The following is an 18,544-nucleotide window of genomic DNA, read 5'->3' on the forward strand; positions in this document are numbered from 1 at the left end:
ATTTCTGGTGCACTCTTAATCAGGAAGAAAACAACAACAAAATATTTCAAAATTGTTACCTAACATAGGATAAAGTTTAAATTAAATTCTGCTATGTTACAGCTTCAGTCAAACACTACAAGCAACAGCACAATTCAAGCATCAAACCAGATTCCTCCAGGAACCATCATCCCACACACCACAAAGCCACAGCCTTCTCGCACAATCATTGATGCAAATGGGATCAGACCAAGAAAACCTTGCAACTGTACAAAGAGCCAGTGTCTTAAATTGTGAGTATTCTTGCTTACTTTAAAAAAGCTCCCCTCCACCATATCCTCTTCATGCCTTCCTTCTTGACATCAGAACTACAAAAAAGCTCATTGAGTCCTTTCCTATCAATACACCGGTACCCATTTTGAGAATGTATGAGTAAACTGTTTTCCCACATTGGTGGTTCGTCAGCATGTGGCGAAATGGAGGCTATTTTGCATGTACTTAAGTGACCTTTTCTTTCTTCCTTAGATACTGTGATTGCTTTGCAAATGGAGAATTTTGCAACAACTGTAATTGTGCAAACTGTTTCAACAATTTAAATCATAAGGAGGATAGACAGAAAGCAATCAAGACATGTTTGGATAGAAATCCCCAAGCTTTCCGGCCAAAGATTGGCAAAGGTGGAAGCGATAATGAAATAATGTCATTTGGGGAAGAAAATTCAAGCAGAAAAGAAAGATTCTAGAGCCTAGAATCTTTCTTTTCTGCTTGAATTTTCTTCCCCAAATGACATTGTGTTCATAAAAACTTGTGACAAATTCTTCTTGAGGACTGTTTATCTCACTGTTTGTTATGTGCTATATGTCATCTTATAGTTATCTTACCACAAACTGGAATTTTTAAGAGATGTATGGTATTTATGAAAAGATTAAATCAATAGCTCTATTACCAAAGCAACTTCATGGTTTCTTTGATATCCTGCAAAAACTACTATGGCTCCTCAGATGCTCTTTTCCTGCTACAAGTGGGCCAACATTTCTTAGGTTTAAAATTTGTCTTGAAGTACTCAAGTAATGCTTACTTTGAAGTGGTAGGAAGAATCATTTTATTGGGTGAGTGATGTGAGAATGAAGGTAATTTTGATTTAACGGCCTTCTGCTGATTGACCCGTGCTTCAGCACATTCGGCCAGCTGCATCAGTCCCTTCCTCTCCGGTGCTGGTGTCATGTCCACATTCTTGCAGCCCACACACTTGCACATGTTGGAGCATGGGATCTTGGCCTGCAAATAATCACATATTAGTTAAATGATAAAATGGTGCAAGTAATTACTATATATTTTGTTTGTGGCAGGTAAAAGATGCCTTTTGTATCTACAAAATATTGATAGCAACAAAACAAATACCACCTATGCATTTACTAAAAATAATCCATAAAAATACACTTACCTCATAACATTCACAGTAGTTCTTCAGGCACCCAGACCACTTACAGTTGCAGCCTTTGTTGTGTCTCCTTTCATTATCGCTTCCACCTTTGCCAATCTTTGGCCGGAAAGCTTGGGGATTTCTATCCAAACATGTCTTGATTGCTTTCTGTCTATCCTCCTTATGATTTAAATTGTTGAAACAGTTTGCACAATTACAGTTGTTGCAAAATTCTCCATTTGCAAAGCAATCACAGTATCTAAGGAAGAAAGAAAAGGTCACTTAAGTACATGCAAAATAGCCTCCATTTCGCCACATGCTGACGAACCACCAATGTGGGAAAACAGTTTACTCATACATTCTCAAAATGGGTACCGGTGTATTGATAGGAAAGGACTCAATGAGCTTTTTTGTAGTTCTGATGTCAAGAAGGAAGGCATGAAGAGGATATGGTGGAGGGGAGCTTTTTTAAAGTAAGCAAGAATACTCACAATTTAAGACACTGGCTCTTTTTACAGTTGCAAGGTTTTCTTGGTCTGATCCCATTTGCATCAATGATTGTGCGAGAAGGCTGTGGCTTTGTGGTGTGTGGGATGATGGTTCCTGGAGGAATCTGGTTTGATGCTCCGTCCGCACTGGGTGGGCCTGCGAGGTGACCACCATCTGCTGCCTCACTCCCCCACTGAGCTGAGATGTGTTCACCACCACCGGCTTGCTGTTGTTGCTGCTGCTAGGGCCCGACACTGTGCTCACGACCTGGCCGCCCGATGTGATGATTCGGTTGGCCATAGAACCAATAGAGATGTTATTCTGCTGAAATATATAAGTAAAAATTGTTCACCTTGCTTTTACTCCCGAGTTCCGTCTCATTGAGAAATATTACTAATTTCGATAAAACATTCAGAAATTTCTCCATTATTTGTTGGGTGCTGTAATTCCCACACTACTACTACATAAAATGTACAGTCAATACCTGACAGGTCCAGCCTGGATCTACTGATATACACATCAATATATTGGTATTGAGATGGCAAAGAAAAGCTGCCACACCTAATATAAATGATGGAATAAAAGTACAGAGAAGGCATCCTTAGTCCCTACATTCATGTGTTTCTGTCACCTTTTGCAACATCTAGCCATAATGTAAAAAACAGGGAGACTACTGCAAGTAAGGGTACAATGAAAAGATAGTAGGAATAAATAAGACACTACAGTAGCACTACAGAAGCAGCTGTAGCCTCACCTGGTTCTGCTGCAGAACTACAAACTGGCCCAAGCTGCTCTTTATGAGCTGTGGCGTCTCTGAAACTATCTGGGAGGAAGAGGAGTCACCCGAAGACACAGAAGCCAGCAGAGCCGAGGTGGTGGCAGCCTCACCGCCTGTGGACATCTCTCCTGCCATGCCAATCAGCTCACCACCCTGCTGCAGCATGTCCATTTCACCTGTGCGGGAGAACCAAAAGTATGTAACACACAGCAGACAATAGTGAGTGATACATTCCCTGATATTGCCTCCTGTGGATAGAGATCAAGGCCAACACACAATTATGTATAAGTGCTTGAAAGGACTATAAATTTATTTTTTTTGTCCTTGTATGGCCATGACAAATCTGCAGCTGATACTCACCAATGACCTGGTCATGGTCAGTGAGGGTGTCCACTTCCATTGGCTGGTGGTGAGCATGGGAGTCCAGCTGCTGAGACTCTTCCAGCACTCCACTCTCTCCACCCTCCACCTCCACAATGTTGCCCACTGTCACCCCATCAGAGATGAGCACTCCAGGAGTGTCCACCACCTGGGATCAACAAGTAGAGTAATAGTTAGGGATCACTAACAACACTAAGGGATCACTGTCTAAGAATGGTGTATAATGCATAGCAATTATAATACTTCTTGGCATGCAGGATTTCAGCATGGTAAATACAATAACCTTGATCACTTGCCAGTTTTTAGAAATGTTAGAAATGTCAACTTCTGAGAAGTCTAGTAAAAAAAAAATTGAGAATGATCTAGTACAGGATTTCAATACCCAACTTTGGTTGTATTCAATCTATCTCTCCAGTCCTTAGGCTTTTGTTGTATCTAATTCCTTATGATCTCAATCATGTCTTCTATTGGCAACTTATCTTTCACAAAATATTCAACACACTTTGCCACCACAATCATTGAAAAGAACCTGTTTTCCTCTCACCTACATCACTGCCCCAGCATCCTCTGACTACTGCTAGTAATACACCAAAAATAAGTGAAATCTGAAAGCTTGCCTCTGTAAGCAGTAATACTCACATGACCCTCAGTTGCCTCCTGCAGAGCCTCCAAGTCTGCCGGCTGGATGTTGAAGCCCACCAGACTCTCTAGGTCTTGGGACGTCAGCTGGCTCGTCAGCTCCCCAAGTGCCGAGGCATCAATGAACACTGTGTTGCCCCCCCTCACTGCCATCTTTGTCTGTGGATGAGCAGGATCATAATCTTTGGCGGTCACACACAAACACACCAACTACCAAACAAAGGGATAAATTGGATAAATATAGATACAAATGTAGCTCAGGCTCTGTACAGATAGGTACTAACACTTGTTCACCTTCCCAACTCATCATGTGACTAACACCTCTAAACTCCAATCAAGTCAAAGGGTGCATTATTGCCAATATGGCTGAATAAATTACAAGATCTCATACATCTTTAAGATGCATGTTATTGTTCGGGAGGTGCTGTGGTGAATAGGACAGACAGTGAGAGCAATGAAAGTGCACTTGGAATGTGTGGCATGTCAGTAAAATGTGATGGAACCATTCTCAGATTGGGAGAAAGTGGGAGAAAGTCTGGATATCTACAAAAGTGGATTTTTTTTTTTTTGTGTAGGATGTGCATTGGCTAAAGGCAACAAAATTAGAAGAAAAAGGCCCACTGAGGTGCCAGTCCCTAAACAGTCAGAAATGATCATGAAAACTGGAGGATAAGTGTCTCAAAACCTCCCTCAAGTCATAAGGAGGAAAGACAGAAGTAGAAAGGGAGTTCCAGAATTTACCAGAAAAGGAAATGAATGATTGAGAATACTGGTTAACACTTGCAATTGAGAGGTGGATAGAATAGGGATGAGAGAAAGTAGAAAGTTTTATGAAGTGAGGCTGCAGGAGGAGGGGAGGCATGCAGTTAGCAAGATCAGAAGAGCAGTTAGCATGAAAATAGTGGTACAAGATAGCAAGAGACACAATATTGTGGCAATAAGAGAGAGAGATTGCAAAGTCTGTTACAGTGTTATGAGTGGAACTCCCCATACATGTAAGGCATACTCCTTACATGGATGGATAAGGTCCCTGTACAGAATCAGCAATTGGAGGAGATAAGAAAAAAAACTGGCTTAACTTTATAGAAGCTGTTTTAGCTAGAAATAAGACAAAGTTTCCAGTTTATATTATAAGTAAAGGATAGACTGAAGATGTTCAGTGTAGAAGGGGACAGTTGAGAGTCAATGAAGAAGAGAAGATAGCTATCTAGAAGGTAGCATCATGTCGATGTTGAGGAGGAGGAGGAGGAGGAGGAGGAGGAGGAGGAGGAGGAGGAGGAGGAGGAGGAGGAGGACAAAGATGAGGAAGAGGAAGAGGAAGAGGAAGAGGAAGAGGAAGAGGAGGAGGAGGATGAAAAGCATGGATACAAGAGCAAGTTATGTCATTGCCTACAAAGATGCAACATCCAGCTCTGGATTAAAAATGAGTATGGAGAAAATAGGAGGGAACAGAGAAGGAGCTACTGTCAGTTGGCTCAGACATCTGCATTTTGGTGACGAAAAGAAGATGAGGCTTATTAGAGGGGAGGTGGTGTTCTACAGATTGAAAATTAGATAAGGCGGCAAATGCTGCATAAATTAATGAAGAAAAAGTTGAGTAGGGTGTCAAGACACTTAGGTTCGATACCTGAAGAAGAGTCCGACCTGGGGACATTTGTGGTCTCCTTCCCAGACAGGGACTCCAAAGCTTGTGTAAGAGCCACCATCATAAATTTTGAATTCTGAGTGAAGGGTGTCTGCATATTAGGTACATGTAGAGTTGTGTGAAGGGAGAGAGTTGTCTTTAGAGGGCAGGGTGTGACTGGCCCCTTGCACTGTGAGTCACAAATGGAAACATTCAGTGTGGTCACAGCTGGGTCATTGGAAAGTTTACAGCATCCCTGATCCACAACAACACTGGGAGTGATTATCATTTTGGCATGTGTCAGAGGAGGAAGACAATATAAAATAGAACAGTGCTGGAATACCTATCTGAAAGAGAGATTCAGTGGATTCACTTAAACCCCTAATACTTGCATGCTAGATACTCTACACTGACAAAAAACAACTCAGGGCAACATCACTATACCTTACACTACACGTAAAACAGCCGACCATCGCTGGGAGAGGCAGGATGATGCGGGAATTTAGCGATAATACGAGCACAGGGTCAGGAACACACGCGGTGAGGAGCAGGAAGGAAAGTGAACGGAATGTGGCCTTGGTACTGTCTCATTTGTTCGGAATGTGCGCGAACCAGATGCGTGAGTCTTCTACAGGCGATTTCAATGCAACTAAGGATCATGAAGTGCTGTAGGTGGAATATAAGGGTGAAGTGGTTATCTGAGTGAGGTTTAGGTGAGTTTTTGAGTGTGTATAGGTGGGAAAGACGAGCTGTTGTGAGTTTTAATTAGTGTTTCGAAGCTTCAGTCGAGACAAAAGATACACGTTGCCGGAGGAAGGATAATACTTAAAATATTCATACTTCCTCACCTTATCTTACTTACTCACTGACTCAGCTCATATTTAATGTTGTGTAATGTAATGCGGGGATGATAGTAAGGTCAATGTTGATGTTGTCTTTGTTGTGGAGTAATTTATTGTGCATTATTCTTGTTCGTCTGTCCGCTCTCTGGTGACTCAACGACAGCCTATCATCTCCCTGCATTTTTCTCGTGCCCCGTTCCTCTCTCCTCTGCTCCTCACTCTCCCCATCTCTCCTACCTCCATCCACTCTCCCCCTCCCGTCACCTACCCCCTCATCTCCCGGTCCTCTTAGCTACTTCCGCTCTCTAGATAGATAGATAAAGAGGTAGACAGACATACAACTAGAAAGACAGACATAGACGAAAGATAGATAGACAGACAGACAGACAACTAGCAAGATACAGAAAAATAGACTGGTAAATAATGAAGGGTTCTGCTGTAGAAGGTGAGACGCAGAGGGGTGAAGGAGGCACTGAAAACCCAGCTATCACCCACACTCTCCTGTACCACGACAGCCAGCTAGTGTAGAGAAAATGTGGAGAAACAAAGTATAAAGGAGCGTTTTACTTTAACATTCACCTTCAGAACAACACTTTGACGAGTCCTTTGAAAACCAACATGCCAAAGAGAACCAGGTCCACTTCTTTCTCTGAGGACCCGAGTACCTCACCGCCCTCGTCCTCTTCCACGACCATCTCTCCCCCGACGTGGCCCATGAGGTCAGAGGATGAGGGGTATATGGTCTTCTTCCAGAGGCGGGACGACTGGGCCGAATGGCGACCTACGCGGGTCTGGTACGTCTCCTCCGAGGGCGTGCAGGCGCTGGTGGGGCAGTGGAGTAACGCAGTGAAGTGGCCGCCCAATGGAGTGGCCTGGTGGATCAGTCTCCTTTCCTCGTCCAGCGGCGTGATGGGCGATCGGACTCCCTCACATGAAGACTCGATTCCTTTAACTTCGGATTCAGTTCCCCAAAATTCGGATTCGATTCCTCAAAATTCGGATTCGATTCCCTCTAACTCGGACTCGTCCCCCTTAAACGCAAACTCGACTCCCTTAAATTCAGATTCGGTGTCCTTTGACTCTGACTCGATTCACTTAACCTCAGACTCGACTCCTTTAAAACTGTTCTCAATCCCCTTTAGCCTGAACCTGAGGCTGTGTAGGGAAGAGGACAGCGTCATCATAGTGCGCTCAGAAGATGATGATGAGGAGCCACCGAAGAAGAGGCCCCGCTACTCATAAAGGTGAATGAGTGGACAGGTGAACAGAATAGCACAGGTGGGTGGAACAGGTGGACAGGACAGGTGGATAGGACAGGTGAACAGAACAGAACAGAAGGATAGAACAGGTGCATAGGTCAAGAAAATGATACAAGTGGATTAAATAGGACAAGTGGATAGAATAAGTTAGGTTAATAGGACAGGTGAACAGGTGTGAGCGTCCATTAGGTCCCCTCAGGTACAGATAATTACAGGTTTTGCTTACACTTCTTTCTTCCATCTCCGTTTCTCTATCTGTATTTTAATTAAGTTTTGTAATATCATCTCGTAAGGAAAGTTTGTATTTTACTTCATGAGCATAAAAACTACTTCTTATTTCACTTAATTTCTTATTGATGAGAATTTTAATTGTTGTTTTATCATTATAGATAGGAACATTAATTTACAGGAGGAAAAGAAGGAGGAAGAGGGCTAATGAGAAGATGAGAAAAGGAAGAAAGGGCAATGAGGAAGAGAGGATATTTGGGATGTGAGAGCGAAAATGGTAGAAGAGAGAAGCGAGAAAAACTGATGAGAAGGGAAGTGATGGAAGGAGAAGATGTGATTGGGAAGAGGGAAAGGAGGGGTAAAGGGGGAGAGGGGAGTCGGGAGGGAGAAAGCCTTATGAGGGAGGTGAGGGGAAGTGGAAGGAAGGAAATGTGAGAGAGATTGAGGGAGAGAGGAAGAGAAAGAAGAGAAGGAAGTGGAGTTGCGTGGAGTCATTTCCTTCACTTCCACACACACACACACACACACACACACACACACACACACAGACAGGGAAAGTCCTCATGTTTTAATTACTTCTTCCCTCATTACTGTTATCGAGGAGGTGAGAAGGGAAGGAAGAGGGGACAGTAGAGAAAGGGGAGGAAAAGAGGGGAAGGGAGGGGAGATAGCAAAAGGGAGAGGGAAGGAAGAAGGGTGAGTGTTAAGGTTTAGTGGTGAAAGTAGTAGTAGTAGTAGTAGTAGTAGTAGTAGTAGTAGGAGGAGGAGGAGGAGGAGGAGGAGGAGGAGGAGGAGGAGGAGGAGGAGGAGGACCATTTCAACATCAGGTTTCATCTCATTTCACCTTGTCTATATCCTCCTCCTCCTTCTCCTCCTCCTCCTCCTGCTCCTGCTCCTCCTCCTCCACCTCTTCCTCATCTTCCTTCTCTTCAGTGTCAGCGCGAGTCTTTTTACATTCCACCTAACCACCAATCCTCCTCCTCCTCCTCCTCCTCCTCCTCCTCCTCCTCGCAGCATCTCTGTACAAACGTCAGCAGTCTAGATAATATGCAAACTTCCCTGACTCCAATTTGTCTTAACTTTGTCCATTTGTCCGTCAGTTTCCTGCGGCTGCCTCCTCCTCCTCCTCCTCCTCCTCCTCCTCTCTCTCTCTCTCTCTCTCTCTCTGCCACTCAATTTCTTGCTTCTACCTACCGACCGCATGGGAGGGTGAAAGAGAGGGTTGGAATTCTCTCTCTCTCTCTCTCTCTCTCTCTCTCTCTCTCTCTCTCTCTCTCTCTCTCTCTCTCTCTCTCTCCTTCCACCACCTGTATCTCCCTCCCTTCCCTCCTTCCCATCAATCTTCATTCCATCTCTCCTCTCTCCTCTCTCCTCCTCCTCCATCCCTTCCTCCTCCTCCTCCTCCTCCTCCTATCATTCTCCTTGTTCTTCTTTTCAGAGCAATAAGGAGTAGTTTCCCTTTTCCCTTCTTTTCCCCTTCTGCCCTTTGCTTAGTAACTTAAGGAGGGATGAGTTGAGGGAACAGGATGCCAAAAATTAAGGAGAATTTAAAGGGAATTAAGGAGTGAGGGGAAAATTGTTCGAAATATGTAAATGGAAAGGAGTGATGGGAATGAGAGGGGAGTGAGAGGGGAGTGAGGGGAGGTAGTAGAGGTTTGGAATCGACAAACACAGAGCCGCCCACACCACAAATGTCATGGGAGAGAGGAGTGAGAGGGGAAGAGAGAGGGGAAGAGAAAGGGTAAAGGGGAAGGAGAGGGGAATGACCAGGAGATATATAACTCCATAGTGCTGTTCCCCTCTCCCCTCTCCCCTCTCCCTCCTGCTCCCGTCTTTTCCTCCTCTCTTCTTTCTTCTCCCTTTGCTCTTCCCCTCACCCAAATCTTTCCCCTCGCCTTCACCTCTTCGTGTGTGTGTGTGTGTGTGTGTGTGTGTGTGTGTGTGTGTGTGTGTGTGTGTGTGTGTGTGTGTGTGTGTGCTTGAACCAAACACCTACACGTCTTAATTTTTTTCCCATCCCAGTAACTAATAAATACATCTGACCTTTCCCCACATTTTTCCCCTCATCTCCTCCCCTCACCCCATCACCAAGCTTTTTCCTCTTTCTCATTATTAAGAGATGCCAACAATACCGTCAAAATTCCCCCACTTCCTCCCCCCCACTTACCATCATTCCTCTTTCCCTCTTTCATCTTCCTCCCCCCTTCTCTCTCTCTCTCTCTCTCTCTCTCTCTCTCTCTCTCTCTCTCTCTCTCTCTCTCTCTCTCTCTCTCTCTCCCCTCGCCAGCATTGTCCCGGGGAGCTTGAGACACTCCAGGCGCCTAGTTAAGGAGAGAGAACAGGTGAGTTATGAGTGAGGGGAGAGGTGAGGGGAGAGGGAGAGGGAAGACAGAGGGGAATAGGTAAGAAGGACGACAGGGAGAGAGAGGGGAAGGAAAGGATAAGAGGCAATAAAGAGATGATTATGATGATGGCAAAACCAGGTGAGAAAATAAGGGGAAAGTGAGGGGAATTGAGAGTATGAGGGGGAAATATGAAAGTGAATTGAAGGTGATGGAAAAATAAAGTTCAAATAAAAGGAAACAAGGAAAAAAGAGGGAAATTTAACAAAGAAAGGGGAAAAGGAGAAATGTAAAAAAAAAGTTACAGAAAAGATGGTGAGAAGGAAAGTGAGGGGAAAAAAGAAGATGGGCGAGGAAAAATGAGAGGGGGAAAAAGATGAGAGGACAAATGAGAGAGGAAACTGAGAGGAAAATTATGATATGTAGTAATAAACGTGGAGGGAAAGTTTTATATATATCCTCTCTCTCTCTCTCTCTCTCTCTCTCTCTCTCTCTCTCTCTCTCTCTCTCTCTCTCTCTCTCTCTCTCTCTCCATAGGGTAAGTAGAAAACTGCTCCTTCCCTCACTTTTACCTCCATCTTTCTCGACTAAATCCCTCCTGATTCCCTCCTTTCCTCCTTCCCTCTTCCTAACTCTTTCTCAGCACCTCCTCATCCCTCCCTTCCTCCTCTTCCTCCCTCTCTTCCTCTCCTTCTCTACCTGCCTCTTCTCCCTCTCTTCACGATTACTACTATAATCCCCTCTTCTCTCTCTCTCTCTCTCTCTCTCTCTCTCTCTCTCTCTCTCTCTCTCTCTCTCTCTCTCTCTCTCTCTCTCTCTCTCTGTGGAAGAAAAGGAATGAAAAGAACAAAAAAGTAAACAAAGGAACAGAAATTAAAGAAACGAAGAAATACAAAGGAAAAATCAGAGAGAGAGAGAGAGAGAGAGAGAGAGAGAGAGAGAAGGTATAAGAACATAAGAACATAAGAAATAAGGGAAGCTGCAAAAAGCGACCAGGCTTACACGTGGCAGTCCCTGTATGAAACACACCTACCTATTTCCATCTGTTATCCCAATCCATAAACTTGTCTAATCTTCTCTTAAAGCTCTCTAGTGTCCTAGCACTAACAACATGATTACTGAGTCCGTTCCACTCATCTACCACTCTATTTGAGAACCAATTTTTTCCTATCTTCCTAAACCTAAATTTTTCAAGCTTGAACCCGTTATTTCTTGTTCTACCCTGGTTGCTGATCTTAAGAATTTTGCTTACATCTCCCTTGTTAAAACCCTTATACCACTTAAAGACTTCTATCAGGTCCCCTCTTAACCTACGTCTCTCTAAAGAATGTAAATTTAACAGCTTCAACCTCGCCTCGTATGGAATACTCCTCATCCCCTGCATCCTTTTAGTCATTCTCCTCTGTACTGATTCTAATAGACCTATATCTTTCCTGTAATGTGGGGACCAGAACTGCACAGCGTAGTCTAGATGAGGTCTGACCAGCGCCAAGTGTAACTTTAATATTACTTCCGGCCTTCTACTTTTAACACTCCTAAAAATGAATCCTAATACCCTATTTGCCTTGTTTCTGGCTTCTATGCATTGTTTCCCTAGACGGAGTTCAGAGCTAACTATAAGTCCTAAATCTTTCTCGTACCCTGTACCTACCAGAGTTTGGTTGTCTAATGTGCACCTATTGTGTGGGTTTCCTCTACCTACGCTAAGCGCTTTGCATTTATTGATATTAAATTGCATTTGCCATCTATCCGTCCATGTGTGCTGCAATGTTAGGATCCCATCACAATATATGCTCTGACAAATATTTGGTGTCACCGAAAACTTTGACGCTGAATGAACATCTTCTTTAGTATTTAAATACAGAAAATATTTCACGTTGAAAGGCACCAGTCTGGGAGGGAAGGGAGAGAGAGAGTGAGAGAGGAAGAGAAGGAGGGAGGTATTGAGGGAGGACAGTGTGACAAGCTGTGACAAGACAGGACTACCAACCCTTCCTACGTCTGTCACCGCCTGTGCATTTCTAGTATCTCTTTCTATACCTAACGCTCTCTCCTTTTCAATGGCCATGATGGAAGTTCTACAAGGCAGCATCAAACTCCTGACAGTCCTTCATACATCTGTCACCACTTGTGCGTACATTTCTCTACCTATAACGCTATCTCCTACACCTCTCCCAGTTGGATAGCCACGATGGGGAATTCTACAAGGCAGCATGAACTTCATGAAGGTACAAAAACAAGGGATTATCATTACTATAACAGGCCCAGATAATTTACAGTAAAGCCAGCTATTAGCAAATGTCTAATGGTTTCTTTACAGTGTGGTTTGCCAGTGGGTTAGAAACAATTAATTTAACGATTTGTCACCTCAACTCACACCATAGCTGCCATTTTCTTAGCGTGATGTTTTCTTGTTGTTTTTGTTTTCATAAAAGTTTCTATGTGGAATAACTCAGCCCAGTGGATACACGTAGCACCTCGTTACGTTTTCTGAGACAAAATGTGGTATGCAGGAAAAAGAAATGTGTGGTTTCAGTGCTTGGTTTATTTTATTTCTGTGGAGTGTAGGTTTGATATCGTCGTGCAACATGCGATGAAACCAGTGTTCAGTTTGAGTGCGGTTGAAAATTGTTATGCAAACACTGTTTATTTAGTGTCAGTGTACGTCGCTCTCTCTCTCTCTCTCTCTCTCTCTCTCTCTCTCTCTGCTAGCAGATATTTCCCATCTATATAATCAGGAATTAACAGAGGAACGGAAAAACACCCGATGGAGAGAGAGAGAGAGAGAGAGAGAGAGAGAGAGAGAGAGAGAGAGAGAGAGAGAGAGAGAGAGAGAGAGAGACGAATTTACTTTAACGTAGCTTCATTTCCGTCATAATATCATTACCTTCGTTATCAAAAAAAATTTTATCTTGTCTTGACAACTCTGAGATGTATGCTTGACACTGTGTGTGTGTGTGTGTGTGTGTGTGTGTGTGTGTGTGTGTGTGTGTGTGTGTCTGTGTGTGTGTTCTGGATCTGTGTGTACTTTGGAATAATGTTTGGTGTTAGGTATTGAAAGCTTTGACGTGGTAGATGACAGATGACTTTTGTTTGAGTTAATTCGTGCAGACATTGTGCTTCCAAGCCTAGGACGAGCGTGTGTGGGAGTAGGAGGGTAGGAGGGAAAGGGGAAGGGTAGGACGGGGGATCATAGTGGAGCAAAGGACTAGACAGGACATATATATATATATATATATATATATATATATATATATATATATATATATATATATATATATATATATATATATATATATATATATATATATATATATATATATATATATATATATATGTGTGTGTGTGTGTGTGTGTGTGTGTGTGTGTGTTTTGGGTCAGTTTCATGTTTCAATACATATACTTTTGACACTGCCATATGAATGTATGTATGTATGTATATGTATGTATTGCATGTATGTATATCCTTTATCTGTAATCATACATTTACAGATAAACGTTCACCTTCCGCAGGTATGTCGTGGTGGAAGAGTTGGTAGCCCTGCACATGTCCATCCGAGAATTACGTCACAGGTGGGCACAAGCCGCAGTCATTCGCCGGCGCCTCCCTGCAGTCTCAGGTAGCAGCGGCGATGCGTAGTGCTGTTGCTTTGTACTGAGTGAGCGTGAATGAACCCTCGTGACGGTGTATGGTGATGGACGTGTGGGCCTTTACGTTGTGGAAACAGAAGGTGAGATTTGTCTTGATTTCCACCGTAGTATAAGTTAAATTGAGGTGAAGGAGTGAGAACTATGCGGGTAGTTAGTGGGTAGGCTTGTTTGGTAACGTCTTGTCTGGACTCTTGAAGCTCTCTGGGAGTTGTAATTAATGTTAATGTTTTGTTGCTTATTAAACTTAATGATCCCAGAGGCAATATCGTACATGTGCAAGGTAGGTGTGATTGCAGGGAGTGGTGTTACGTTGGAAGTAGGGGGCAGGAAGAAAACCCACACGCACGCTCTCTAGCTGTATTTCACGAAGGCGAGTAAACAGCAATACATATAGGAAATATAGGCGGACAGGCGTACTGGTGGAAGTAGGCAGACATGGGCATGAGAGGTCAGGCGCGCAACTGCTCTCTGGCTTCCCTGTTTCGGCAGGTTCGTAAATCACCTCGCACACCCTCGCTTCCCCACCTCCACGTGAATCCACTCATTACATACATGCTTATCAAGCAATTACAACGTCACTGAGTACAAATCGGGCATAGTATTCTGGTCGTTACAATGGGAAAACAGTGGTGGTGGTGACTATCGGAAGAGCGAAGTGACGGAACAAGCGGTAGCGGACAGGAGTACCAACCTTTGCGATACATCTGTGCTCTGCTTCCATTTTCAATTTCGTATATTCTATTTCAGTGTGTCTCAAACGATGTTCTGCCGTACCACTCACTACTGTATTTAGTCGTTTCATTCATTTTGTTGTTCAGAGTGAAGAAGATTGTAAAAATGTACTTTTAAGGCATTACAATATTTGCCAGCGCTGAATCGTATTTCGGATATGTTGGCACCCTTAAATGTCGATGCAAATATAACACGTAGGCAATAAGACTAATGGAATTCTGCCATAAGTACTGCTTATTTGCTATGTGTGAAGTGACAGAAGCACGTGCAAATCTTATTCTGAATCTCTACTTTCGAAATAAAAGATACGTGTTCATGCTGATTAAAGTGGGAGAGAGGAAAGGGAGGAGAAGGATAGAAGGATCTCGTCTCCTCGACTTTTAAAGCTCCCTCCCTCTGGCTCGTTACTTTGTGGTGTTTATTCGATGTTTGTTCAGCTTAACTGTTCCATTGGCATTATCTGTTAAGTAAGGAAGATACTATAGCAGTGGTGTAGTACTGATTGATCTGATGGTGGTTATCTATGCTGGTGGAGAACCACCTGCGCAGTAACTGTTCCCCTCAACAAGTCTCATTTTAGCGTAAATCAGATTATGTCACGATTGCGTTGTTGATGAATGGATTTCCGCACTCTCTTCGCCTCTTATTTTCCATTCCATTTCGACAGTACCTTTTGTAGAGGACGGTGATGTCTTGGGGTGTGTTGGCAGCGGTGCGCGTCGCCATCATGGCTGACGTCATCAAGTCTGCTGGGGAGAAAAATAATGCTGCTTCGCTGTTTTTTTTTTTTATTCCACTAACTTATTACTTATTATTTGTGGAAATATAAATTATTTATGTGGAAATAGAAGTGGAAAGAGAGAGAGAGAGAGAGAGAGAGAGAGAGAGAGAGAGAGAGAGAGAGAGAGAGAGAGAGAGAGAGAGAGAGAGAGAGAGAGTGTGAGTGTGTGTGTGTGTGTGTACTATCCTCAACCGTATCAAATACTCTGTTCAGTAATCCACCTACATTATCCTGAATCCCCCGCCACACATTACTGTACACACAAGTTCAATTTTCTCTTAATGGAGTGGAGTGAGAGTAAACAGTGAGGTGGAACTTGTAACGTGGCCTTGCTGGGTAGTGGACAGTGGACACCCTGCTGAGTGGCGCTTGATGGGGTGACTGTCTCTCTCTCTCTCTCTCTCTCTCTCTCTCTCTCTCTCTCTCTCTCTCTCTCTCTCTCTCTCTCTCTCTCTCTCTCTCTCTCTCATATTTATATTAGAAGAATCCAACTTTGGGAATGAGAATAGTTCGTTATTTTTTTTTCGTGGTTTCTAGTATTTTATTTATGTGGATTTTACTTGAGTTAATTTAATGTCGCTTTGGTCATCTATTTGTGGAAATTTATTTTGTGAAAGTGTGAGGAAGAAGAACAAGCTTATTAATTTAAGAAGTATATTGAAAGCCAGTCATTCTTCCCCCTTTCGTGTGATTTTGATATACTTAATCCTCATAACGACTTGCTTATATTGGAGGTTCAGCCTTGCATCATAAGCTTGGAAAGATCAATTATGCAAAGGGAGGGAGAGGAATATAATATTAGTTTGGATGCTAGCAGCGACTGATTGTCTTTACCTAATCCTTGTAATTTCAACACTTGGTGATGTTGATATTGGTATGATGTCTTCATTGAATCTTACAGGAGGTCAGAAGTGCTTGCAATGGGATATGACTAGGAAATCTTACAGTATTAAAGTGGTATATATATTTTTTAATGCTTTCTCAAATACACTTGTTTTACAGAGAACAAGAATGGTGCCTCATATTTTTTTAGAACACTTGCGTCAAGGTGATCACGATTAGTACCTTTCAGAGAAGAACAGGGAACAGGGAAAGTAGTTAGGAAGTTAAGTATAGTTTGGATGGTGTTGACAATAGTAGCTATACGTGATGCAGAAAGGCAGGACATTTTTTAACGGATATGGTGATAATAGGGAATGGGAGAAACGAGGTCACGTGGGTCATTTTGGAAAGTGGAAAGTAGGTCAAATAAGACAAAGATTCTAGAAAACGGCAGACATTGAAAAAAAATGAAAATATTGGCCAGAGTATTCATCTGCTGCTGCTGCGGTACTAAAAAAAAAAATGAAAAGCAAAGTTGAGCTTGTTATCGTCACACAAGAGCAGAGGGCTCCAGGGACGAGACCTTGTGTTTGTAAGAGTTAAGAAATATAAGTAATCCTCGTAATTAATTCAGTGAGGGTCGTTAGTCTGCCAAAACATGCGAGAGTGAGCACCTGATTAGCCTCGGTAATACGATGATTGGCTGCCGACTAACTCGCCTGTTTAATTCATTCCGTTCGTGCCGCCATCACCACGTGTAGTGCACATGTGGGGAGTCCTGGGGCACTAATTACCATGAGAGAGAGAGAGAGAGAGAGAGAGAGAGAGAGAGAGAGAGAGAGAGAGAGAGAGAGAGAGGAGAGAGAGAGAGAGAGCAAGCTGTTATTATTACACTCGGAAGCTTAAATATCCTAGTGTAGAGGGGTACTGACCTTCTGTGATTGCCTTTTTAGCGTGCCTCAGCATCAGTGTTTGGTGGTCCCAGCCACCGGCAATGTGTTGAGACTTAAAAAGTGTCCAGGTAACGATGAATTATTTTATGGGGTCAATATTAAAAAAAAACTTTTTTTATTTGCTTTTCATTCTCTTAGTTGAGGGGCGGGGAACACTTAATGGGTGGATGACCACCATCAGGGCCGCCATTCCACCGCATTCATGGCCACCCTACCCACGCTCATCCAGTCACGTCCCCTTAGTGCAGCGCCCCTCATCTGTATGTATGCTGAAGAGACACGGAAAAATGAACACTCGTGTCTCTGTGAAATATTGTGCGCCATAAAGTCTCTTGTCCTCTACGGCTTTTTTTTTATTCCTTCTTATAATAATTATAGAAGAGTCCTCTTGCCACACATAAAACTGGGTATTCATGTATATTGTTACGGTAGGATCAGGAACGTGGAAATAAGGATATTTAACTCTGTGTGAAGTGTTGTGCTGACTAAAGTAGTGTGTAGTGCCTCATCAGATAGCAAGACAGTGTTGGAATGCTTCAGGGAGATGAGGGGAGGGCGGGGCGACAGGGATCCAGTATGCAGGAGGAGAATATTAGGAACCGGAGCAAATGCAAACTTGTTATAGTCACCCTGGAGTGGATTCCAAGGAACGGCTGGTGGACTAAATAAAATTAATTCATATAAGACATGGCCATTGGGTTTTTTTTTTCATGTTGGGAAGGATATTCACTACGATTACCGTATAAAACTGCAACACTTTTTTGTTTTTTATCTTGCTACCAAAGCTGTCATTTGTTTACTTACTTACATAACACACTGTTGTTCAACTCTAGACTTTTAATTTTATTTTTAATTTTTTTTTTTTATTTTGTCGCTATGATTAAGTGGTTAAATTACGATTTGTTATTAAGGTACAAATGCATATTTTATTACTTCATCACCTGAGTGTGGAGTACAGGTGCATCACGACACCTCCCCACCTGTCACAGTACTTAACACAGGCATGTCTTCCACTAACCATAACAAAAAAAAGAAAAAGAAATAAGTAAATAAATAAAATGAATAAAAAAAGAGGAAGAAAAACGAAGCAATCAATTGAAGCAGCCAGAGGCATTCGTGGAGACACAAGACACAGCGCAGTCCTGACCCTGACCATTGTCACGCGAACAAAACTGGTGCATTTTTTACTTCAGTTTGAACTGCACCGAATGTGACATGTGGACAAGGACGGCCAGGGAGAAACGTGTCCCCACGGAATCTGACTTGGATGAGGACGCACAACATTATCAAACATTTCTTCTACGTCTTACCGCAACATTTCACAGGGCTGTAGTAATAGTCATTGTAGTTTTCTAGGTCTTTATTGGGATTTTAATTATTATTTATTGGGATTTAATTATTATTTAACCCAAACTAATTATCAGTGTGGCCTTTGATAACAGGGTCTGTGATTAAGCTTGTTCACTGCTTATGACACACAGCTTTGTATGATGAACTACTCTCTCATTTCCTTCCCTTCATTACATAATGGAAAAAAAAAAATTCTTCTACTGTAATTTGCTGTCTTGTACATACGTATGTGATTATTAAAATTGTGTGCAGTACTTTGTGTTGCAAAGTT

The 18,544-nt window shown here is 42.8% G+C and overlaps 2 protein-coding genes across 15 annotated transcripts in view; one reads left to right on the top strand and one right to left on the bottom strand.

Moving 5' to 3' along the window:
- LOC135097429 (protein lin-54 homolog) overlaps positions 1-18,544 on the top strand; it is a 66,742-nt gene that overhangs the window by 770 nt on the left and 47,428 nt on the right. For 9 of the 11 annotated variants that reach the window (XM_063999330.1, XM_063999331.1, XM_063999328.1 and 6 more), the window contains exons 3-4: positions 103-272; positions 13,498-13,715. In XM_063999330.1, coding sequence (XP_063855400.1) covers positions 103-272; positions 13,498-13,624 — 297 coding nt within the window. In that variant the 3' untranslated portion in view covers positions 13,625-13,715. Of the gene's footprint in view, positions 1-102; positions 273-504; positions 722-13,497; positions 13,716-17,061; positions 17,266-18,544 lie in introns of those variants that run through there. The other 2 variants (XM_063999333.1, XM_063999323.1) reach the window with 2 other exon arrangements.
- On the bottom strand, positions 40-7,670 carry LOC135097427 (uncharacterized). 4 transcript variants are annotated; one of them, XM_063999322.1, is made up of 7 exons: positions 6,735-7,670; positions 3,690-3,848; positions 3,030-3,198; positions 2,646-2,845; positions 1,894-2,215; positions 1,424-1,661; positions 40-1,257 (listed from the first exon to the last, which is right to left on the bottom strand). In XM_063999322.1, exons 2-6 carry the CDS (start codon positions 3,840-3,842, stop codon positions 1,591-1,593), a joined length of 915 nt encoding a protein of 304 aa, XP_063855392.1. In that variant the 5' UTR covers positions 3,843-3,848; positions 6,735-7,670; the 3' UTR covers positions 40-1,257; positions 1,424-1,590. The 4 variants fall into 4 exon arrangements, with proteins under 4 accessions (XP_063855392.1, XP_063855390.1, XP_063855389.1 ...); XM_063999320.1 differs by lacking the exon at positions 6,735-7,670 and adding an exon at positions 5,763-5,962 and having other exon boundaries at positions 1,894-2,212; XM_063999319.1 differs by lacking the exon at positions 6,735-7,670 and adding an exon at positions 5,763-5,957.

This window comes from Scylla paramamosain, unplaced genomic scaffold (assembly GCF_035594125.1).
Source record: "Scylla paramamosain isolate STU-SP2022 unplaced genomic scaffold, ASM3559412v1 Contig19, whole genome shotgun sequence".
NCBI classification, from domain to species: Eukaryota; Metazoa; Arthropoda; class Malacostraca; order Decapoda; family Portunidae; genus Scylla; species Scylla paramamosain.